General features: G+C 34.3%; 2 protein-coding genes across 2 annotated transcripts in view; one reads left to right on the plus strand and one right to left on the minus strand.

Moving 5' to 3' along the window:
- Positions 1-19,882, plus strand: part of LOC132545646 (THO complex subunit 2-like) — a 38,317-nt gene extending 18,435 nt beyond the window's left edge. Inside the window, 7 exon segments of the mRNA XM_060209342.1 lie at positions 875-924; positions 8,118-8,156; positions 11,022-11,078; positions 15,870-15,933; positions 17,668-17,771; positions 18,812-18,903; positions 19,353-19,882. Of these exon segments, the coding sequence (XP_060065325.1) occupies positions 875-924; positions 8,118-8,156; positions 11,022-11,078; positions 15,870-15,933; positions 17,668-17,771; positions 18,812-18,903; positions 19,353-19,380 (434 nt within the window). The 3' untranslated portion in view covers positions 19,381-19,882.
- A 1,118-nt stretch (positions 19,883-21,000) lies between these two features.
- On the minus strand, positions 21,001-24,590 carry LOC132545615 (heat shock 70 kDa protein 12B-like). Its single transcript, XM_060209311.1, has 4 exons — positions 24,282-24,590; positions 23,448-23,666; positions 22,851-22,995; positions 21,001-22,138 (listed from the first exon to the last, which is right to left on the minus strand). Exons 1-4 carry the CDS (start codon positions 24,588-24,590, stop codon positions 21,072-21,074), a joined length of 1,740 nt encoding a protein of 579 aa, XP_060065294.1. The 3' UTR covers positions 21,001-21,071.
- Between the last annotated feature and the right edge of the window lie 1,548 nt (positions 24,591-26,138).

Raw genomic sequence — 26,138 nt, forward strand, 5'->3', positions numbered from 1 at the left:
TCGAAACTCATAACTAGACATATGTTTTTGATTTCAATGGTAAGTTGTTTCCGTAGTAAGTTGCACTGCAGCAATTTTGATTGTGACTGTGACCAGTTCATTGTTTTAAATTGAATTCTTGCAATTGATGTTGAAATGAAACAATTCTCTTGTTCATAACATATTCAGTCTACCATCATCAGATGGTTGGCTGTAAAATCATCCTGCATCCATGGTCCATTTTGAGAAGTACTGGATGTATCTTTCTCAGATTTCACATGAAGGGGATAGAAGTACTAATTATATCTTGTTTTTCACTTCATTTATTTAACATTTTGTCATTATATTCTGGTCATGTTAAATCCAGGCAAAGACGAAACATGCTTATGGCTAGTCCACTACAATATATTGATGTGATTTTTATTACGAACATGCCGCAAGTCATCAACTTGACTAAAACCAACAAAAATGCAAACAAATGAATGGCTCCATTAAGGATTCGAGGCCATTTTGGCTAAGTCATGTGGCCACCTCGTGTATACTGCAGTTATAATCTATCCATCACCATTTTTTCAAAGTTGCGTTAGTTTTCACATCCCATGAGAGATTTGAAACCAAGATGAGTTATCACCCTTGAACTTTTGGAATCAAAATAAACATGCATTTGGAAGCATAAATTGATGTTTTGATTTTGTGATTTGTGTAAAAGTAAAAATAACTGAATTATTTTGTCCTACAAAATCTGATATTCTGTTTACATTTTTTGGGGCTCCTGTTTAACCCATCACCTATACGATTCAATTTGTAGTGGCACCAATCACACATAAAATACATTTTAATTTTGTTCCAACCACCCACAAAAAAGAGCCCTAACTGGAAGTTTTTGTGTCCACAGATGGAAAACGACGTCGCCTGGACACCTCTGCCACACCTTCAAGTTCCAAGGTTAGTATGATGGAGGTCTGCTCCTGATGTCGGTCGACACTGTGTCAATGTGAGGTCAAATACAGAGGTCGCAGGCACCTTGCTGGCATCACCTAGGCAACCTGTACCTACTCTGGGCCCAGAGATGGAAGGAATGATTTAATGTCTAATCCATGTTGGTTTTCAGAGAATCTTGGTTTTCAAGTTGTCTATGCAAAGATCCATTTTCAGAAAGAGGCAAGGGATTCGAAGAATGTTCGGATGTAAAGAGATATGGTTTAGAAGTCATATAAGTTTAAGGGTTTTAGTTTTATCCAGCTTGGAATTCATAAAGTTTGCAATGTTGAGATGAAGTGGGGAAGTTGTGTACCCTGAGTCAGCATGATTCCTTCCATTAGTGTGATACTTCATCATGATAATATTTAAAAGCAAAATGTCATCCCTAAATGGAAAGGCAGAATGGATGCAAGGAACCATGATGATAGTTTTGTCACAAACTTTGTCTAAGAAATATGTTTCAATTTGGTTTGAAAGTTGTTTGGTTATAGGCAGTTGTGTGCAGTAATATTTGGATGAAGAAATTCTAATCTTCAGTGGTTGGATTTCCTACTTCAACCAGTTTCTCCGAGATGTTTACCAAGAGATGCGCTGCTTTACTAAATTCAATCTTGAGTAAATGCCAATTTATAATTCCTGCCAATAACCACGATGTTACTGCCACTAAGATTCTGCATCAACTGCAATTGATATCCTAGGATTTAACCTATTCAATATCTTCAAACAACAAGTATCCAGGAATATTCTGCCAAATTACTACTTCAGCAGCTTCAGTTAACCAGTCTACAGCTATGTCATTGCTACCAACATCTAATATCAAATGTCCAGAGTTGAGTTGTCTACCAAATTCAGAAGTTGCAGATGATCCAGTTGCAATATCTTGATGCTGATTGATATTCAATAATCATCTGTCCAGTGGAGATTCAGCTTCCGAAGTTACTGCTTCGACAATGTAAATACAATATATCAAGAGAGGGTCCAACTTCACAACTTCCTGCTAAAACGGTAGGAGCAAATATCCAGAAAATGTTCAATTGCTAAGTCACTGCTTCAACAATTGAAACACATACCCAGAAATCTAGCTACCAGGTCACTGCTTCGACATTTGAAACACATATCCAGAAGTCTAGTTACAGCAATTCCAGGCATCTAACTACCAAAGTTGCTACTTCCACTATTCAAACACGACATACCCAGAGGAGTTTCAACTTCCAAAGTCACTGCTTCAACAATTTAAACAAATATCCAGAAAAGACCCAACTTCTGAGGTTGATAATTGAAACAAATATCCAAGTCGCTGCTTCAACACATCACATCCACAAGAGGTCCAATTTTCAAAGCCACTGCTCCAACCGTAAATATCCAGGGAAGGTCTCGGCTTTCAAAGTCCCTGCTTCAACAAAGTAAATGAAATTTATCCAGAGAAGGTCTTACCAAAAATGTATACAAAATATGTCCAGAGAGGGCCCAACTTCTAGAATCGCTGCTTCTGCATTTAAAACAAAGTGTCAAAAGAGGGCCCAGCTTCCAGAATTGCTGCTTCTGCATTTAAAACAAAGTGTCCAGAGAGGGCCCAGCTTCCGGAATAGCTACTTCAGCATTTAAAACAAAGTGTCCAGAGAGGGCCCAGCTTCCATAATCGCTACTTCAGCATTTAAAACAAAGTGTCCAGAGAGGGCCCAGCTTCCATAATCGCTACTTCAGCATTTAAAACAAAGTGTCCAGAGAGGGCCCAGCTTCCAGAATCGCTACTTCAGCATTTAAGACAAAGTGTCCAGAGAGGGCCCAGCTTCCAGAATCGCTGCTTCAGCATTTAAAACAAAGTGTCCAGAGAGGGCCCAGCTTCCGGAATTGCTACTTCAGCATTTAAAACAAAGTGTCCAGAGAGGGCCCAGCTTCCAGAATCGCTGCTTCAGCATTTAAAACAAAGTGTCCAGAGAGGGCCCAGCTTCCGGAATTGCTACTTCAGCATTTAAAACAAAGTGTCCAGAGAGGGCCCAGCTTCCAGAATCGCTGCTTCAGCATTTAAAACAAAGTGTCCAGAGAGGGCCCAGCTTCCGGAATTGCTACTTCAGCATTTAAAACAAAGTGTCCAGAGAGGGCCCAGCTTCCAGAATCGCTACTTCAGCATTTAAAACAAAGTGTCCAGAGAGGGCCCAGCTTCCAGAATCGCTGCTTCAGCATTTAAAACAAAGTGTCCATAGAGGGCCCAGCTTCCAGAATCACTGCCTCAACATTTAAAACAAAGTGTCCAGAGAGGGCCCAGCTTCAGAAGCTTCTACTTCAGTGATGTAAACAAAAAGTATCCAGGAATGGTCCAACAAGTCACTGCATCTACAACCTTGTGAAAAAAGCACACCAGAGAAGGTCCAACTCAGGAAAAGGCAGTTTCAAAATTCAGACAAATAGTCAGATTTAGTCCATCTACCAAAGTTGCTGCTTCAACAATGGTCCAGCCACCACTTATACAGTTTAAACAGCCAATTTCGAAATGTATCCTTCTTTGCCATTTGTTGATGTTCCATTGCTGAAATAATGGGAAAAGAAAGAAATCTAATTTTGAAAAAAAACTGTTTAATTGTCTAAATCCATTGTCTAGGAATGGTTTTGCCTCAACACACCAAGTCAAAAGTTATGGAATTGAAAATATATTGTTGTTGTATCTTCACCTAAGAAGAAAATTATCACACAAGATGTACTGGAGCGAGACAAGTATTATTTTCTATACCTTAATGGAGGATAGTACATCACTCAGTGAAGGCCAATGTCAATGTTGAACTCATCATGGCTTTTGGAAGAACAACATCATGTTCATTCAATCATAAGGAGAGCTTTGGATTAAAAGAGGAAATTCCGTGCTTGTAAATATCACAACTGAAGAAATGAAAAAAGAGAGTTGCTAAATAGTTAAATGTTTGATCATGTAATTTTCAAAAGTAAACCATAGTTGTTTATAATTCATGGATTTGGAAGTTGTTTCAGTAAAGTATCTCATAGTCCTGGAGGAGGTTAGAAAAATTAATGTAAGATGATGGTACCTGTCCAGAAAAAAATCATTTAATAAAGTTATGTAATTGATAGTGAAAACATATTTATCAAGTTTTACCTACACCATAAACCAGTTTTGGAGCTGGTTCGATGAAGTGCCTGGCCAAATTTCCTGGAAGGGATCGGTTTTGATGGTGTTCTTTGACCGTGAATATTCCGTGGATTGTGCAATAACATTTTTGATATACCAGGAGTATATGTAGCATCAGAATAATCCTGCAGTAAGATTGGCGTGTTATGATTGTGCCATTTGAAAGTAATCTTATTATTCGTACGCGTATGGATGTACATGAAATTCTACACTTTGACAATTTACAAGTATATAAGGATAGATCCGTGCCAAATTAGTTCTTTCTGAGTAGTGGGAATGTGCATATATTCAGTGCTTTCACAAGTATGACAGTTGAAAATCTCAATTATCAGTTGAAAACATTGTGTGGTATTGGAAGTCACACCATTGGATATTGTATGCACTGCCATGGAAGCGTCAAATGGGACGGGAATTGTCCTTTTTATTCAGTGGTTCAAAGATCTTGATGGATAATGTGTTAGTATAGAAGTGGTGATACATTTTAAAAGTATTCAGTGATGTGAATATTTCCCAAATGGAGGATGTTAAGTTGAGATGGACAGGATTATGTGTGTATAAATTTCTTGTCAAGTGAATTCAGTTTCTGCCTTTGTTTTGATAGTCCTATGGGGTTGCGTATTTTTTTAAAACTGTCTTATCTTAATACTAATCTTCAGACTTCCTACTGTGTTTTGTGTTGAAAAGACAGGTGTGTTAGTTCATACACAGTACAAGTTGCTCTGAAGATGTTCAAGATAAAAGTTGTTAGGAGTTGATGATATATAGGGGCCAAATAATGAATGCATTTAACACATTTAATATTAACCATACTTTAAAATTTGTTTTCTATAAATCATGATGGCTAGTCAGTTTAATGTTCATATTAAGTACTTGCACCATTTTATAGCTTCACGTGAAATGTAAATAGTTTTGAATTGAAAATCCTGATTTTAAGAAAGTCAAAGTAGTTTTGTTCCTATGTGCCTTCTGTTGTTCAATATTTGTTATTGTTTTACTAGGAGTAATAAAACTGATTTAAGATTTCAAGATAGTGTCATGTGTGTTATGCTAATTAGTTTAGTTAAGTATCTCTAGTGTGCTAGATAAGAAATTGGTTGTAATTATGTAAGAAGTTACATTTGTATATTGTCTTTCATATTTTCTCACTGACTGTTTCAGTAGTTATATAGGAGGGATAACATATTTCTTTGACTCTCTACTAACTCTAATTGTTTTTGTTGTATATGCTATACGAAAGTTAACTTCTTCACCTGTATATTTTTAGTGGCGCCTTGACCTCAAAGTCCCCCAACCCCAAAAAAATCATAGAAAAAAGTGTAAAGTTATATGCAAGTCTCCATTCTGTAATTGTGTTAATATAAATAATTATTTTTCCTTCATTTCTGGACCATGATACTTTCTATACATTGCCCATTTACCAGAAATAGTCCAGGGCCACTTTGATTCATCTTTTGATATATTGTACTTTTAAAATAGTCCAGAGCTGCTTTCATGTGTTGGTTTTATCAATTGGATCAGGGTTGTTTGTTTATGAAATGAGGATGGACCAGCTGATCTGATTGCTATGAAGACCTGTAGTAATATGTGCAGTTTCACCTCAATTTACCTAAAATGTACATGTACAAATGTTGATTTATCAGATTTTCCACACGAATGAAAGCAGCTCAGACATTCTTTTACACAAGCAGTATTCTTCAGAAGTATTGATGTGAATATTTTTACAATTTTAATTGGTAGTTTAAAGCGTCTTTGTTAAGTCTCAATACCATAGGCTTACCTGACATATAAGCAAATGTATCTAGAATGATGATTATCAAATACAATGGATAACTTTCTGACTCTATTTAACAAGTGTTGATCTTTTAATTCATGTTAATTTTTCAAAATCTGATAAAGGTCAGTATATAACCAAACAGACATTAGAACCAATAGTTGATAGATAAATCTAAATTTAAATTGGAAAAACAATAGGAATTAGATAATAGTTCAAATAGCTGGTTGATTTCTTTTATGATGTGCAGATTTGTCTTATGAACATTAAATAAGCCTGATGTTATCTTTATTATCAGTGGTAATTACATGAGATAAGTATCCTACGAAAATTCAAATGTAAATTGTGAGGACATGTCTTTGAAATTCAGGGCATGAAACTCCATTCTAAAATATACTGATTATTTTGCAACTCTTTGCAAGCATTGTTTATTGTACATGAACGTTTTGGTAACACAGTCACATAATATGTTATCTTAAATGTTTAAGTACTTTTTAATCCCTGGCAGCTTACATATAGTATTGAATTTGGATGTATGTGTCCAGATTCTTGTTTTGTTGTTTATTGAGTGTGATACATAAACTGTTCATGTTATAATGTGTAATGACTGTAATCAAAACGAGGAAACAAGTTGACGACGACAGAACAAGTGTATGAAGAAAAAGATGTGATAATGATAAGGACCCAGCTGAAACCATACTGAACAAGGAACAATCTGTGATGATGTTGTTTGACTTTCAAAATGTGGAGACCTGTTTCATTCTACACATCAAATACAGCATTACATCGGGACAGAAGCAAATTATTCCTTATTCATTTCGTTAGGTTTACACATCCTGTCCATAATCCATGTCGTCAGTCAAACTTTTGATCTTTGTGTATAAAAATGATCATCTCAATTTTTTTAAGATGGGGATGATGGCAAGTGAATTATATTGTAGTTCAATCTTGTTTTGTGAAAGATGCTAAAAAAAACTGGGATTAACATATTTTATCAGAATCCACCCATTTTACCATGTAGTGAGGCCATTCATGTCTCAGATATATCCTGGTTCAAATTTCTTTTAGCTGAATTCCAAATTCTATATTGAAGATACAGAGACCTTGTTTATCAATGCATACTCATACTAGAATGGTTGCCATAGTAATATAGACAATATTGTGGAGAGAGTGCCTTTGAGAATTGGAGTAACTTATGTATGGTGCTACGTAAAAGACATCAGAACAGCCTTGTACAAGTATCACATAAATGGTGTGTATGTTGTTGTACGATAATTGTTTAATCTTGGCCCTTTTGAAATAAGCAGGATATTGTGTTTGATAAATGAAAGGCGTCAAATGATTATGGAAGTGATTAGAGTGATTTTTTAAAGTGATTTAAATTATATTCATAAAAACTTGGCCTTTAATTTTTGCTGAGTTGGACATGTGAATTATTGTTTATTTAATACTTTTTTTGTTGCACATATTTCAAAGACTTGTGATACTGAACAATATATTTTTTTTAAGTCACTCAAGGTGCTTTTGTTGACGTTTATAAGTGTTTGATTTGTCATGTTATAAGCGCTGTCCTATAAATATCTTATTTTATCGTGATATGGCAGCAAGACTTTATATCAGCATTAGTATTTTACTCTTTATTTACCATCATAAAACTCAGGTGATAAAAGAACAAATGAATTCCATATTTTTTTCATTATTATACTGTTCTGTTAAAGTATTTTAATCATTAGCAAAATTTAAATAATAGTGTTGTTTACTTTTTTTAATTTGTTGATTTTATCTTACCCCGTAATAATATTTTTCAAAATGTACAACATGGCTCAACAAGACCAGGTATCTGATGAATTGTTTTTATATCATGCACACTGTTTTATAAGTACTTGTTTATGATAAATATAAGATATGGAGATCATTCCTGGATTTTTACAAGTTTTACAGTGAGATTATTCTCAGAACAAAGTGCCATTGAATATCTAACTACAAGCAAGAATTATTATAAACAATTTGCTTGAATGCTAATATACAGTTCTCCTGGAGTGAACTCTAACTTAATGTTATTTATGTGTTTACTGTTGATGGAGTTGTTACTTTGTTATAGTTTGTGTTAATGTATAAGACAGTCATGCCGTGTGTGGTGTGTGATTGTATTGTATACAAAGGTTCAACCTCAGCCTACTGTGGTGGAGACTATGTAGCAAGGCGTTTTATGTTTAATGTCCATGTGAACTTTTATCGTTGCTACAGGAAAGTGTTCGGAGCGAATCACGAGAAAGACACAAGCGGGTAGGTATCTTTACGCAGCACTAACCACACTGTCCACAGGGCCAGGATTTACACAGCAGCTGTGCATGTGTACACTTGCTCGGGGGGCACATTTTGCAACTTCAAGGGTTTATGACATATACCATTACTATATTCACACAAACAAATGCAATATAATATTATCACCCCTTCAAAAGGAAATACTACAGAAAATTTATATTAGACCTGGTTCTTCAGTTGTTTTCCGGTTTGTTAGATATATATATTATAAATGGGGCACTAACCTTCATGTCAATTAAGTGCAAATTTACATGTCCAAACTTGACATTCTTTGGTAGTCTTGGCCTTTTTATGTTAGAAGTCTTCTGGTGTTATCAAACCTTGTCTGCGTTCCACTTACGAAGTATCCATAAGTTTTGAAGTTTCTATCTGTTGCTTAGTATTGGAAATAATGTACTGATACTATGAATTGTTCCTTTCATATAAGACTACAATGTCGCAGAATTACAAAAAAATTTAAATCTTAGGCCCTTCGTCAAGATGACGATCATAGGAAACAGATTGCCTCTCTGTCAAAACTTTCATACACAGAGATTTCTCTGAATAGAGAATGCTAACTTTTCTGATACATTACAGTGTTTTGTCTAATAAAAAGTAGGTTTTTTTGGTGTCAATCCAATATTTTCTCACAATATTATGGAATAACCTATGAATATCAGGTCAAAAGTCAGTGTCAAATTCTTTATCCTCTTAAAACCAAAAGCTTGGATCATATGAACTTGGCTCAGTGGTCAAATCTCTTTCCATACCGACAATTATGTTATGACATTAAGAATCAATATTAGGAAGTCAACAAGAGGCCAGCAGCTATCTTTTACTTAAATCTTCTACTGTTAATGTCAAGTTTTTTTGTTTTGGATCTGGTAAAGCATTTTATGACATGGAGAAAATTCATCAAAGGAAATAACGCTGATTACTTAAATCTTGAGGGGAAATCTGTCCCATCCTGCCCATATTTCAATACCTTGATCATGGTCACTAACTTCATACATATGGGGCTGTATTTGGTACTTAATTACTTCAGGTTTTCCTGTAAGCTTCAAAATATATAACATATGCTAAGCAGATGGTCTTGCTGAACTACGTTTGTCCTCATACATTCAGTGTAATTTTTGGGATCCTGTTTGAATCCTACATATCTAATGGAAATACCAGCACTAATTCTAGATTATCTGAAACTTTTTCTCAATTTTTTGTATGCTTCCATCTCGGGGATTGATACTACATAATTTTATGTATGCAGTAGTTTATATACAAGTTTTCCTTGCTCAAGAAACATTATAACCAATTTGCCTCAAGTAAGCACATTATCTATCAGGTTAACTTGATTTTCCTTGAAAATGATAGTGCACAAACTGGGTGATAATCATGCACACACCAAACATTATATTTTTTTAACAAGAATTTGCTCTCTGAGATAAAGCTTATCTGTACCTTTTGAATATGTCTTAACAAAATCATAGGTTCATAGTAATTGCCTCTTGACTGGTTATAAATTCATATTTATTGCCTTTTGATGGCCGTCAATCCATAGTTTTAGTCTGTTTGATTGGTAATGGGTTGACATTATAGTCTCTGAATTGGTCATTGGTTCATAGTTACGGCCATTTGATCAGTCATCAGTTTGTGATATGGTCATTTGAATGGTCATCTTTCCATAGTTATGTAGTCGTTTGATTGGTTTCAAACATGAAAACTAACCAATCCCCAGGTTTTTTTTCTTCAAAGATTAAGTTGCATTGAAGTTACATTGAGTAAACTAACAGTTTTATTTTTTATTTTATGTGTTTAGTATTCCATAACAGTTTCTAGTTAATCAAACGCAAACAAATTGATTTTGTCGGGACATATTCTAAAGAGTGTAGATATGATAATAAAGAGTGCGGAAAGTGGTTTTCAAAGATGATGCTGCGAGGAATATGTCTTGTATTTTTAACCTTTGTAGGCGAAATATGTTGTTTCACCACCAGTTCATTTGATGTGTTTTGATGAATCAGACAAACTTTAAAATAAACAATGAACATTCATATATATCCACTGATCTGCAGTTTTAAGGTGTAACTCTGGACATATGAAAATTTTAAAAACAGATTTCAAGTTTTCAAAGTCAAGGTCATTATCTGTGTTGATTGAAAATCAACCAATTCATTTGAAAGGAATTGTACAGACTTTTATACTTCCAAGGTTAATAGGTCAAAGTGACATACCAGTAATGTTTATAGGAAGCTGTCAATTATGCTTGGGAGCAGAGGTGTTCATGGTTTTTATACAGACATGACATAACTTATGTATGAAAGGAGAGAACTTTAATAAAAAAACATTTGATGTCAAATGTAAATACTGTTGATGCAGTCAACTTCAGTGAGATGCTCACAAATTTAATTCACATACAATTATGAGAAAGTCTGTAACTATATTTTTGAGACAACATTTGAACATCTATAAGTGATAACAGTTATCGAAGTCAAATTTTAAATCTGTATGGTATTTGAAAGTCCCTTCCAATTTTATTTCAATATCATATATCAGGAAGTGGAACTCTGTTCCACTTTAGATATATTTTCGTTGTTTAATACCATTTCATCATTTCATGTCTGATAGTTCTTGATGTTAAACCCTGATTTTCATTTTCATTAAGAATGTGTTATGTGACCAACATTCGAGTAATTTGTATATATATTTCAACAACCGTATTATTTCATGCTCAAGTTTGTTCCCAAAAATACTGTATAAGGAACACACAAAAAACGTCTTTGAAGACACTTGCATGGAGGACTGGATTTAATAGAGAATAAATGTTTGTCTAAAGCTAGTTTGCATTGACAGAGTCCATCATATGAGAGGGAGAAGGAGCGAGACAGAGATAGGAGGGAACGAAAAAGGGTAAGTGAACCTCACTGTTACATGAATGACACATATCACAAAAAAAAAATAAATAAACAATAAAAAAAACGAAAAGATGAATATTTTAGTAAGAATGGCCAAGTACCAGATGAGCCTACCAATAATTAAAGTAAGGTTGGTTGAATGGATATCTTTTCTGTTGCCTGAAATGATCACAGGTATTACTTTGTCATATTGTTGTTCAGTCTTCAGATTCTGCTTCAACAGAAGTTTAATAAAAAAGAAAAAAAATAAGCTCCCCTTGACCCATCAACCTCAAACCTTGTACAGTATGTGCTTCATAATGGGTACGAGAGAAGATTGTCTCCAAATGTAGATGACATTATCAACAATTTTTAGTCACTGTAGATTTATAACCTATCTCAAAAATCCGATATTCACTGAATGGTTTTGGTTAGTAAGACTTTGTTAGGAAGATACCTTTTATCTAGACTTGTATGACTTGTCTTTATTATGGTAAAAGAAAGTTTAATGATATTATCCCTTTTAAAAACGCAAATTTCACCCATTCTAGTTGATATAAAGAGATACTGATTACCAAATACTTTCCAGGTGTTATATATTCCCTGAAAAATTCCAAAGAAGTTGCCTTAGAGCTTTTTTTTGACCTTGATGATATAATGACTGATTGATGAATAATTCTGGTCTCTTTGGGTTCATTTCTGCATAAAAAAGTCGAGAATTTGGTCTGAAAGATTTCACTTCTTTTAACATGTTTAACAATTTTTTTCCAAAGGGGAAAGAAGTATGTTATAAAGTCAAGGTAAATAAATTTATATTTCCCACACTTAACACTGCGCACCTATTTAAGGATGCTTCTCATGCCTGGTGTCTGGTTTAAAGTCCACCATCATCTTGATGATGAGCTAAATTAATTGCCTTTGTCCGATGTCCATTTGTCCTCGAACCATTCTTGTTATCTGGAGAAGCACGAAATGGACCATTCTTAGATTTCATACATAGGTTTGCCTTAGTTTCAAGTTGTGTATAGTCCATTTTTGGGACCTATCTTAAAAAACAAGATGGCAGACAGGTGGCCATCTTGATTTTTGACAGTCATAATTTGTTATCGCTATTACTGGAAAGGAATTGAATGGTTCACCTTAGTCCCTGGTTATTCATATCCCATATTGTAAGTGATTGCAAAAAATTTAAAGATAAAGAAGGCCAATAGACAGGCATTTTGGTTTCTGACAGTCATACTGGGCAGTTTTGTTAATACTGGTGCTTGAGAAATGTTGGATGGATCATTCTTAAAACTTAGCTGTAGGTTCGCCTTAGTCTCTAGTTATGTATGTTCCATTTTGGGACTATTCAGAAAAATAGGATGCCAAACAGGCTGCCATCTTGGATTTTGACCGTCATAACTTATCACTTTTGAAGAAGCATTGGACGGATAATTCTCAAACTTTATAACTACATATGAGGGTTTCCCTTGTTCCCTAACTTTGCATTTTTGGACTGATAAAAAAAACAAGATGGTCGTCGGTCAACCTGAGATTATGATCACTATTTCTGGAGAAATGTGGATGGAACTTTCTCAGATTTCACAACTAGGTTTCTCTGAGTTCGTTGTTAGGCATGTTTCATTTTGGCACCGATTGGATAAACAAGAAGAAAGGTTGTTGCTATTTCTTGAGAAGTGTTGGATAGATATTTCTCAAATTTCATATTTAGGTGAGTTGTCCTTAGTGGTATCTTTTTGATTTTGGGACTCAACCAGATCACAAAAACAAAATGGCTGCTGATAAATGGCCATTTTGGATTTTGACAAGGAAGGTTATTAAAGCCATTTCTTGAAGTACAAGATGTAATCATTTTTAACTAAGAAAGTGTAGTTCCACTTCTCGAGAAAACTGGATGGAGCTTTCACAAATAGCATATGTAGGTTCTCGTATGTCCCTAGTTGTACCTTTTTGATTTTGGGACTGATCATGGAGCAAAAAATAGCAGACGTGACCATCTTGGATTTGGCAGTTGAAATTCATGAGCACATTTTCAAATAATCAAGAGCAAAATCAAAGGAATGATGAGAAAAGATCCAAATAAAGATTTAAGGATGGTGGGCACCAAGATCCCTCTAGGATCTCTTGTTATAAAAGTAATGACAATGTGAAGCTCTATAGCCAAATAGTACACTGTTAAACATCACTTGCACCATTACATATATATTTAACTGCTCTGGCCCCACTTGTATAAAACATCTCAACTTTTGATTTCCTCAAGTCGAGATTTTCCTCAGCTGATATCTCCTTGAAAATATCTTGTATGAAAATTCCTCAAGGAATTTCAGGACATCCTAGCCAATGACTTCCTCCTGTTCCTTGAGAAAATTTTATACAAGCCGTTTTTGAGGAGATATCAGCTGAGGAAAATCTCGACTTGAGGAAATCTCAAGTTGAGATGTTTTATACAAGTGGGGCCTGATCTATAGTAAGGCATAGGTGAATATGTTAATCAGTTTTAAACATAAAATTAGAGGAAAACAAAGTACTCCAAATATATATTCTGTTATCTGAAATAACATGTTTTCATGTTTACGGTGCTTTTACCTATAAAATTGAATACAACACATCAATGGCATTGTTCAGACTGTAAATGCCATGGATTTTGTAACAAAATCCAGTTTAATGGCATCAGTTCACCTTTCAAAATAGCTCCTTAATTGACCTGTGTCATTCATTTAGTCTATAAATGCCATATTAAGAATGTTCAGTTGAAACAATGTTATCAACATGGATGTTGTATCGTCCCCATCAACATCCAGGGGGATTTGAAGTGTGGACACCTTGTAGAAGCTTGTGCCTGAGTATCTAGATAGGTGTTCAGTTAAAGAGCTAATCAGTTATAACTTTGAGCCATCAAAGCTCTAATTGTTTTTTAGCAAGAATTTGAAGGGCAATACAGCAAGTACATTTCAGCTCCTCTGACAGGATAGTGTCTGAAAAATGAGCAGTTTGACACTTGTACATTGAAACTATAACATGGCCACCTTTATTCTTGGAAAAAAGAGACAACATTTGGCATCATACGATGGCAGGATTCATGGGATAATTTTGTAATATAAATTTGTAACTGTATTCTTTAATTACTTCCTGCAAATGCAATAACAATGGTATTGACATTATTACCTTAGGAAATGTCAAAATTATTGTAATTGCTCAGATAAATTCCTCACGGGAAACTGATAGGCACACATATATTGTTTAGGTATGAATAAAGCACTGTCAACAGAGTAAGTCTGGTTGTGTTGTGGTTGCACCTCCTTGTTCATATGCTCAAGTCACATGCAATCACTCTGCATACTGAAAGGTATTAAACCAAGACAACAGACTTGATACACCACCACAAAGAAGCAAGGTGTTGGCTCCTCGCCCCCTTTTCTGAACTAAATTATTTATGTAGTGATGCAATGGAACGATGGATGCTAGCTTTGTGTTAGATGATGCAGGTCAACATCTCTTTTATTATCTGATTCTGATCAACTTTTCCTCAAGTTTTAACACTTGAACTGGTAAAATTTCAAGGACCTTTTACAATCACACTTTTCTTTCATGAGCTGGATTGGGATATAAAATCAACATTAGACACCTAGTTGCATTGTTTTCACTTGGCGAATAATTAACTTATGTTGGTTGTCAGCTTAGGTCAATTAATATCTGAAAAAACTGACATCTAAATATCAAAAAATAAAACAGTGATTTTAACTAGTCAGGACTGAGATATCTAGTTTTGATAGATTTAAAATGAAGATGTATTACATGGAACTACAGACTCAAATACAGAAATTCCATTATGGAATGGGTTATGTCAAGGTCAAAAGTTGCACAACTTGATCAAGTTGTCTATACGATACTTGCATATAGTGTCATTACTTGACAGTTACACAGGAATCCTGTCAAGGTTACAGGTCAAGGTCAGCCAGGTTTATTCCATGGAGCATAGTTTGTAACTATACTAAATACTAAGGTGAGAGTTCAGGGTAAAAGGTTAACTCACATATCAGGTCAATGTATTCCATGTATATTACTTTGCTTAAGCATTCACTTACAGTTAAAGGAATGGAAGGGGAACAACATTACCACTATGATAACGCCTCTAGTTTATGTTGTTTATCACATTTATGTGAAAAATAGAAACGATTGGTAAGATGTATTACGAAATCGTTGAAGAGTTTAACAAGCCATATGTTTACACTTGATAACCATAAATTTCATAAAAAAAATAATAGAAAATATATCTTTATCATTGCTTAAGATTTAATTTTAAAAGATAAACACCCATTGACTAAGTGTACAATGAAATATGTGTACACAAAATCAATGTACTGTAACTTTATCTTGTTTTGAAATAACCAACCAAATAAGATGTACAAAGAGTAACATACACTATATTCAGACAGAGACCAGCTAACACATTTCTCCTTCAAGAATGTAATAAAAAAAATACATGTGTATTTACTGAATATGCACTGACATGACATGTGTAAAAGTTGTTCTGGTATTGATAATGTAATCTCATTTTGGAGATATTAATTATTTGTTATATTTACCAATAATTTATTTATAAGTATTAGCTTTTGAAGCAAGTATGCTAGTATACATTTGGGGATCATGATAAAGCATTGGGTTGGTATCCCCAAGAACTGCATTTACACACCAATGTGAATCTTTTTGAGAATTACTGTCAGGAAAACAGTACATGTGATGTGTATATATGTAACTGATGTAAAACTTATGATAATAATATGATTTCTCTGATTACTTACAGGAAAGTCTAGATGATCGAGGTGAGGTGGAGACAAAGAGGAAGAAAAGTCTTGAGCCGTCCAGTAGTAAGTACTGTGTTGTGAATATTGTAAAATAGACAATAACTATATCCCAAACACTGATGAATAAAGATAAAAACATTTTCCCAGCAATAGAGGCACCTCGTGAATATAGCCTCACAAGGAAAGTCGTAGGGCTATATCTGTGCATACATACATAAGTACATGTCTGAAATGGTGTCACCACTCTACAGGCTGAATTTCTTATCCAATTGTCACAGTACTTCACACGCATATTAACAATTATCACCTCTTGTACAAGTTGACATTTCAAGCTTCTTCAGTAAAAAAAATAGGTCACTGTTACTATATACAGAAACAGTATTTTTAACATCATTACTCTACAGGCAACTTTTCTTTTCTGATTATCATGATCAACACTTGTACAAGTTCTCATTTCAACCTTGTATGGAGAAGAAATAGGTCACCATTACTATAAATAGCGAATACTGAAAGTAGAAGATATCAACATAATTTTGTAAGTCAGTGTTACTGAAAGTTTCAATATTGTCTTTGATGATATGAGGTAATAATTTAAACCTTCCAGACAAAGACTGGCACGTGAAAGAGGTTTAATCACTCTACATGTCCCTTTACACCTAGCATTTTGTTAAAACTTTTGGGCCCGAGGGTATTCATATCATCCATGATATATTGTTTATGTAGATACATCTTTTGACCATATATGATAAATACTCTTATCAACCAGTTCAATGAAAAAATAGCAAAAGGTTGAATTATAAATATCATATAGAAAATGAAAAAAAAAATTTGTCCGTGCTTTTATACCATTGTAATCTAATGATGAACACAGGTGATTCATTATATGTATCTTCATCATCTACACATGTAATCAAAACAAAAAAATTCAACCAAGTTCTGCAGTCAGATGGTCAAAAGATTCTCATTCTTAGCTAATAATGAACACATTATTTCAGAAGTAAATGTTTTCAGTTCTGCATGAAAAATATGAGCTGTTTCTGTATGAAAATGCATGATAAAAATTCAACTTTATATTGCTGATGAAGAATAAATGCTTAAAATGAGGGTATGGAATATTACTGTAAATTAGGAAGTTATAGGCTTACAAAAGTGGGAAATGTGCTGTACATTTTGTGTGTCACCCAGCCAATGTTGAAAAACATCAGTAATATTCAAAGTGATGTAGCATTTTATCTTATACTCCAGGCAGACATTTAATTATTGATATTAATTGACATTATAAATGAAATCATTAGTGCTCCTTATATGTAAATAAGAGATCAGCAGTTAATATGCATCATTGTAGCACTGTCAAAAGGAAAAAAATATTCACTGTTCAAATTCTGTGTTTATCTTGAATGAATTAAAATTGACTATTTTGGTACACCAATATCTTTATTTTTCAGAGGCTGTGTATACATATTCATACTTCCTTTTTGATGACCTACAAACATGCAATACTTGCAATATGATAATGTATGCAGTGATTGTGGATTCAGAACTAGCTGTGTGTTGTCCAAGTTTCAAGTCTGACATTATGTCTTGACACCAGAATGTACAGCAAAATTTTGTCACACCAGAGATATTGTTACAAGTTATCTTACCAGATATACAGATATTAGGAAGAAGTGATGTGTTTTAAATACCTAACAGATTTGATTTGACTGATGATTTGTTTATCTAGCGATTGTGAAGATTCAGTCCTGTTATCACTGAAAGATTTCAGTTGGTCATCGGTTGTATTGTTGGTTGTTTCAGGTAAATCAAGTTCAAAAGTGAATGGAGATGCAGAAAGACATGTCAGCAAATCTACAGAAAAATCTCAGAAACATGACAAATTGATGAGTTCGGCAGTATTTCAGGTCAGTACTTCTCAGGAAAATAACAATTGGTTTGAATCAGTTGCAGGTAGGTCCTCCTTGGAAACATTAAAATTGATTGGTTCAACAGTGTAACAGGTAGGTCCTCCTTGGAAACATTAAAATTGATTGGTTCAACAGTGTAACAGGTAGGTCCTCCTTGGAAACATTAAAATTGATTGGTTTAACAGTGTAACAGGTAGGTCCTCCTTGGAAACATTAAAATTGATTGGTTCAACAGTGTAACAGGTAGGTCCTCCTTGGAAACATTAAAATTGATTGTTCCAGCAGTGTAACAGTTATAGGTCCTTTTTAAGACCATTATAATTGGATTTGGCAATGTAACAAGTAGGTCCTTCTTAATAACACTAAAATTGACCGTTTAGTCAAACTTGGAATGTAGTGATATTGACCTACCAAATTCATTGTTCAAAGATTTTCTTTATGTGTCTTTTTAGGTCAAAAAGTAAAATATTTAGAAGTCTGTTCACATCAGATTCAGTTTATAGTCATATTGAAACTTGTATTTTGAATTATCAGTGAGTTTTCTTCTCATTCCTCAGGAAGAGGGATCTTTTTAGGGAGAGAAAATGTCATATTTTAGTGAAATTTGAAAATGAAATAATTTATAAATTGTTTGCAGAAACATGATTACATACATCTTTTAAGTGAAAATTTCATTTACTTAGATGAAGGACAGATTTTTGAATATTTTTCAGTTTGTTTAAAAAATACCATAGGAAAAACTTACTACACCTAATCCTTGTTTAGTTGTAGAAGGTAGGTTCTTCTCAGAAATATTAAAATGTATTTGTTCAGTTGTAGAACAGTTTAATCCTCAGAAAAGCTGATCCTTCATAACAAAACAAATTGATGGGTGTAGCATATTCAAATTAAATTCATTTGATACACAAATATGAAAAATAGAAATTGATTTATTATTGGAGCATTGATACAGTTAGTTTACAGTTCAAGAGATAACATTATTAATGTGTGACAACGTATACAGCCAATAAGGTAATGTTAATGGTTTGTGTTTACAGGAGGAGGAGGCATCGCCACAGAGAACAAAAAAAGACAAGGAAAAGTCCAAGAAAAGTGACCGTAGTGACAAGGAAAAGAGTAAAGACAAATCGTATCCTTATGCTCACAAAAATGCATTTAACAGTCAGTATAGTCTCTGAACTATTTTTACTAGAATTATAATTCCATCTACAAAACACCTGTTTTGTATTGTATTTGGTCGTTGCATAAGTCTTAGTTCTAATGTTACCAAGGTCATTTGGTAGTTTGCTGTACACTTTAAACATTGAAAGATTGGTATAATTTCTTGTGCTGTATGACATGAAATTTTCAATCTTGTTTAGTGAATACAAGAAAATTAAATGATACATGTTCTACTGTTTAAGACACTATACCCTCTAAATACTACAATCATGAGAAAAGGAAGATGTCTACAGACACATTACATCAGAATTAGGATTAAATGGTTTGTTATTAATCTTAGTTAGGATCTTAACATTCAACCAGTAAATAATTGTGAAGTTTCTTTATGAACTACATTTTCTTTAACTGAAATTTCAGGTCCAGTTCAAAGAAGAGCAAAAAATGATGACAAGTGTTCTTAAAATCAACATTCATTGATACTTTGTAGAAAATTGCCAAGATATACTGATAAATTATTATTTTTGACTGTTTAATGGTCATTGTATATATAGAAATCATGAAGATTGCTCGATTTCTGACAGTGCTAAACACATGAATGGGGGGTGAAAGCGTTTTGGTCCGAAAGAAAACAAGAATATTTTCCTGGATGGGAAACATGCTGCATCTGCTGTATGAGGGGTGTGAAAGGACAGTGATATCAGTTCGTCATTTGTTAAGTCTTTCATTCAAGTTGGAAACTTGTTGATTTTGTTAGTGATAGTATAAGTGGTGTGAGTGAAGTACACAGGATGGACTAACAGTTCCTTAAATGTTTTACTGTGAGCGACTGTCAAACTGTATGTCTGATGACAAGATCAGTGCAAGTGGAATCATGGAACAAAACCAAACGTCTAAATATTTTATTATCATGAAACTGAAACAAAGTAAATATGTTAAACATGAAAAAAGGTTTTAGTTTTCTGTATTTAAATATTCATTCAATATTTGTTGATAAAGGAAGAAATCCTTTGAAAAAGCCAGAACAGGTTTGATACATTGACGTCATTCAAGGGGCTGGGCCCAATTAGGGAAACAGAGCAAATTCTTTAAAATCCAACTCCTCCAGTAGGAGGAGTCAATTTTGTTCAAATGGTGGGTACTTACCTGGTATGTATGGTTGGTTTTTGACCATGTTTGGTCTGAAGCATCCTTGGGGAAAGAGTGTTTGTTTTGTATAAGCTGCATCTTGACCTCCTTGGGGCAGAGAGTAGGGGCCTTATAGGGTAAATAGATACAAGCCTTTCAAATACTTTTCCTTTAGTTTTTATGAAGCAGTTTCAGCAAACTAAACTGGATGACTGATACAAGCCCTATGGCCTCTTGTTGCTATGGATAATGGCACCTCCCCAGAACCAGAACTATGGTCACCTCTATGAATCTATTCAGCACATGTAGTTAGAATTACTGCTATGTTAAGTGAAAGATCAGCTTCTATTACACAAAAATATCAGATAATTCAGTATCGAGAATTTCAAGTTTACATTGATGGACAACATTCATGTATGCTAAATCATATTTGTAAGAAAATATTACAATAATACCTATATTAGTACTAGCTTGGTATAAACACATTGGAATAAAATCTTAAGCAACTGCTAAATTCTTTACTGTGCAAATTATTCTCTGCATATATATCTTGTAATGCAAATAATGGATGAATATAACCACAAAAATCCATAATAATTGTAAAATGATAACCCTTTTACTGTGGTAACCACAACAATCAACATAATTCTAAAATGAAAACCCTTTTACAATGGTAACCCAAAAAAATCCAAAATAATTGTAAAATGATAACCCTTTATATATATATATATATATATATATAATGGCTATTGAAAACAAAAGAATAACATAAACGCTTTCTTATCAAATCTTCACACCACACACACACACACACACACACACACACTTGCATGAATGCAGCTATTTTAGTCGTAGGCTTAGTTTATTTCACACGAACACATACGATTAAAAACTATTTGCATATTGAAGTTGAGATACAACTTTGTGATGTCCCTTTTCGAAAGAAGGCACCAACTGTCCTTGTTAGCCTTGCAATGCTCAGTTGTATTGTAGGCTGTGCATTTTGGTCACTTATCCCAAGAAGTTGAAGAATGCTCGATGTTTCTTGCCGGTATCAATATCTACCGCATTCACCTCTATTTCTGTACCACCAAATGTCATGCTGACGTTGTTTCCTCTTTTAATTCCGTTAGTTGTGTCAGGCATGTCAATGACGATGTCTCCAAGTTTTTGGCACCCCGGATCGGTGACGTAAAGCGGCTCGCTTTTATTCGAGGCATAGATTCCTATTTGCATACGTTTTTGATTTTCACTAACGACTACATGTTTAGATGGCTTGCATGCTTGCCCTATATGAATGGAATCTCCCATTCTGGCATGCACTTCAAATACGTTATTGCATCTTACTCCTCTAATGCTAGTGGTCTTGTACTCCTCTTTGTGAAACCCCTCTATGAACTTTCTTCTGCATCTAGCCCCATAAGTAAACTTGCAAACACGTTCTGATATGGTAGATGGAGTATGACCGTTGATCACAGCACCATTAAGGACAACTAGACCAGCATCTCTTGGAACAATCAATCGCAAATTTGGACATGTAATTTTGATGGCATTTTGTAGTAGGGGACACTCCGAATACCCTCCTAACATTAAGATGGCTGTCACGCCGGACAGCTCGGGAAGCCCAAGGAGCATCTGTACCTGACCACAAATACTGTCGAGAGAGGATTTAAAGAGACGTCGTGCTAGGTTGGCAGATATACGGAGTTTGTCTCCTGACCATGTCACGTCGCCCGAATATTTGGAATTATTAGCAATCACGTTGCTTATTACAACTCCTGGATTGAATCGTTTAAATGTCTCCAGCAGGTTTACAGGAACAGAGAAAGTAACTTTGTCGTCACCTGTGGCCTTAATGGATCTCTTTTTTACTTCAAAACTTCGATGCATTTCTAGCAGATCTGGTACACATTCCTTTTGGAAGGCATCGAACGTTTTTTGTCCTAAAATATCACTAAGCAGACGTTCAAATTCCTCGTCCACTTTCGTTCCTCCCCAGTCTCCACCATTGGCTTTGTATAATTCCCGAAGTGTTCCTCCTGGCTTCACTTCATGGACAGTAATGTCGATAGTGCCTCCTGTAATAGAGATTGTTTATGAAAGCAATCCACATAATAAATGATTATTCCGGCCTGTTAACAGATGAATGCGCCGATGTAATATTTTTGAGTGTATTTCACTGGTTTAATACACCCTAGATTGTTTTTCATTGGCTGTGTCAGTCAGAAATCGATTGTTAGGTCATAATTTGCACAATGACGTAAAGTCAGGATTTCAAAGTTGCACAACACATGCTTCCATTTGAATTTATCCCCCACATTTTGGCTTTAAAATTTGTCAAATGTAACTTTTTCAGACAATATCATCAATATTATATACGTGTGAGATATTTATCCCACGTGAAAATTAGGAAAATGTTACTGACAGCCTCCTCATAGTTAGTGTATAATGACGCAAATTGAAGATTAGTTTTAAGCGTTTTGTTATACGTAATGAACAGAAAGTAACATTGTTTTTAAAATAAAACACGGTTCATTAACAACACTGTTGATCTTTTGTGATTTACAACGTTGAAAATAATTAATTTAATGTTTACATGACAAACAACGACGCCATGTGCTACGCTATTAGATAACATTTTGTTAAATAATTCGATAAATATGGGATAGAGGCAATGAAGGGAGGAAACATCTGTTATAACTTTGAGTTGCTATGTAAATAACAACCATTTTTTATCGCAACATAGGCAAGCTAAATACCAGTCAAGAAAAATGACTGTAAATACACTACCTCCAGCATCCAAAACCATATATTTGGATCCATTCCTGAACACTGTCAAATTGTCACCCGACAATAGCACTTGGAGATGTTTACAGTATAAAGAGGCTGCTTCAGGCTCCAGGGATAACTGTAACTGGTTGTTTGGTATGCCTGCCTTTGAATGAAAATTAATATACAGTTTCCGAAGCCCGACGATTGATTTACACGATAGACGAGTTCACGAATAAACTTATATTTGAATTAAAAATGAAGTTTTGTTGGAATAATTTCAAAACGGCCAATATGACCCGAGATGAAACATAATATTTGACAGTGCCATCGTAAAATCATTTATATCACTCATCGCCATTCTTAATATACAAGTTTGTACGAATCCTATGATAAGCATTGTCACATGAGAGTTCGATTTTTTAATATCGAGTGACTACAAATAATTTGTAGAATGTTTTACAATGGTAATTTTTAAGTACTTAGATATAATTAAGCACAGCATGGATATCTAGTTTCTTCAATGTTTACAACCTTTCAGTTGACTCATTTTCCAGTTATCTGACACCAAAAAACCGATAACAGTATGCATCTCCAATTCCTTGACAAAACACTTACCTCCACTGCTGCCTCTCTCATAAACTGCTTTGCGGGATCGCTCCATATCGCCGGTACAGTCAACACCCATGCAATGTCGGACATCTGCACGTCTGCCCCACGCATCTGACTTGTGTTTAAGAGATGTTTTTTTAGGTAGCAAATAGCCGATGAAAATACCTTCATTGCAGGCATCGTCTTGCCATCAAGGGACTTTATATGGAACTTTCTGTTTAGTTCCTGAAAGAGAATTATTCAGATACTTCGTTATGCTCGCAGAAGATTCAATAAAAGTACGTTTGTAGAGAAATCTAAAACAGTCAATCACGTTTTTCTTGTAAACGTCTCAAAATCACCAACCATCAATAATTTTATAATTTGTTTGAACCCATGAACGACCGAGGAGCGGACATTGACAAAATTAACTCAGAAGCATCCTTTGGGAAATAAGACTCAATTTTGTGTGAATGGTGGGTCTGAAAAATCACCAACCTGAGGCCTGAGCGGTAGGGGTTAAAGAAGAAATAGAGCAAACTTTTTAAAAATTAAAATCTTTCTCCATATTTGGTCTGATGCATTCTTAGATGAATAGGAATAATTTTTGTATAAATGTTATATCTTAGCCCCCAGGGGCAGGAGAAGTGGACCCCTATGGAAAAATAGAGCAAAAACTTTTTAATACCCATATTCTGTAGGAATGTCTGGCTTATGTCCCAATTTGTTCTGAGGAATCCTTGGATGATAAAAGCACTATATATAAGCTGCTTATCCGGCGGGTATTTTTGTAAAAGGTAGATTTTGAAAAAAAACACAACATCAAAATGAGAACTGACCTGAAGATTTTATGAAACTTACCTTTTGGTGGTACAGAACCATCTTGAACCTCCTGAAATAATACCAGTCTTTGTGGAGATTGTCATATGCTAAATCGCAGTATTTGTCCTCCGCTTCGAAACCAAAGGAATGGAAATTGCCTTTAGGGTCAAATAGTACACACGTTGATGTCTTTAGGGATTGGAGGCATCCAGAACCAGCCGACCACGTGAATGATGACACGTTTTGGGGATTGGACAAGAAGTCGTTCTTGGTGGAGAATGCATATCCAGAGAATGTTGTTCCAAAGTCGATGGCAGCAGACAGCAGATGACTGGTACCAGCGGCCATTCTCTCTTTAACAAACAATACATAATTATCACAGTACCTTATGATTCTAACCGATACTTAACGAACGAAATATCAAATTTCTTTAAATGATACGCATATCATGTTTTGTGTTCCTGTTTTACATGAATTATTTGGAAAGTTAATTAGGGATTAATATCAAAACGATCATCATTTACAGTGACGCAGTCATGACGGAGTGGTCACCGGCTAAGTAATAACTCGATACTTAAAAAAAAACTCTTTTAGAGTTTTTAAGGGAATCTTTAAAAATCAGGAAGGAAGGTGCTGTTTTGTTATTAAGGTCAAGTGCAATTCATAACTTTATAGTGGAAGGGATAAATAAGTTCAGTGAAGACTTTAAATGAAAAAAATTGGAATTGAATAGTTCTCAGAGTTTCTTAAATTATATGCAGTTGAACTAGATACAAGAGGTGGGAGAATATCCTTTAGGTAAGAAGAGGCCATGTTGTTATGAATTTTACAGAAAAGTTGAAGTTTGTTTCCCAACCACATACGAAATAAAAAGATTCCTTATTACTGAATGAAGGCAGGCCAAATACTTACGTCAAGATTTTATATTCTTCTGATTGGATAAGAGATCTGGCGTATGTCGATATATAAACTATATACCTTTCTAAATTTAGAAACAAATGGACTCCATGTTTCCAAATTTAGATCAGCCGAATGATATGAACTCCAAGTTTAAAACAGAAGAACATAATATTAGATTATAATATGTAATGGTGTAATTTCGTTTGTTGAAGGTTTTAGAATTTGACCGTATAGTCTGTATTCAATATTAGAAATATATCAACATATGAAGTTGTCAGTCGTTGCCTGTATGAATGTAAAATGTTGGGAAGTAGACCGAGGTTAGTATAAACATCAGGGTGATTTATAGAGTTTATCAAATCCTTTTTTTTCAGCAAGTTTAAGCCTATCATAATTCATAATATTAATGTAAACGATGACAACTCTAACACTATCTGATCATGGTCGGGAGGTCATAAATATATGTTAGCAGGTTAGTTTATGCTGATATGATGGGAGGATATAGAGATTTAAAAAAAAATTCATATCCCGTATATATATTTCAAGACAAAATATCAAAAACGATTTAAACTCATTTCTGTTTTAGTACAATGGTTTTTATGTTTGATTCTCAATTTGTACAACCAGGAAGTCAATCTAACGGCGCAATTATAAAGTAATGTAAAACGAAAGTAGGAACAATCCTTCAGTAAAACATTACATACTGTCAGATATTACAGGAGAGACATAATACCAGTTTTTAAGTTACAACATGCTCTATTAGTTCTTTCAAATGAATTTCTTTTACAATTTAATAAAATGCCAACATGTTTAATTTCTTCAACTACCGGTAAAACACATTTGTAAAGGTAAATGTTTTGTATATTGTGTAAAGTACGTTTATCAGAAAATAATACAATTTTACTTTTGGTAGAGGAAAATGTAAAACGCCATTTCTTACTGTAGTTTTCACATCTGTTGACCATTTCTTGTAAACTATGAAAAATCGTACTTACA

Source organism: Ylistrum balloti, unplaced genomic scaffold (assembly GCF_031769215.1).
Source record: "Ylistrum balloti isolate Yb309-2 unplaced genomic scaffold, AGI_CSIRO_Ybal_v1 Utg369850, whole genome shotgun sequence".
Taxonomy (NCBI): Eukaryota; Metazoa; Mollusca; class Bivalvia; order Pectinida; family Pectinidae; genus Ylistrum; species Ylistrum balloti.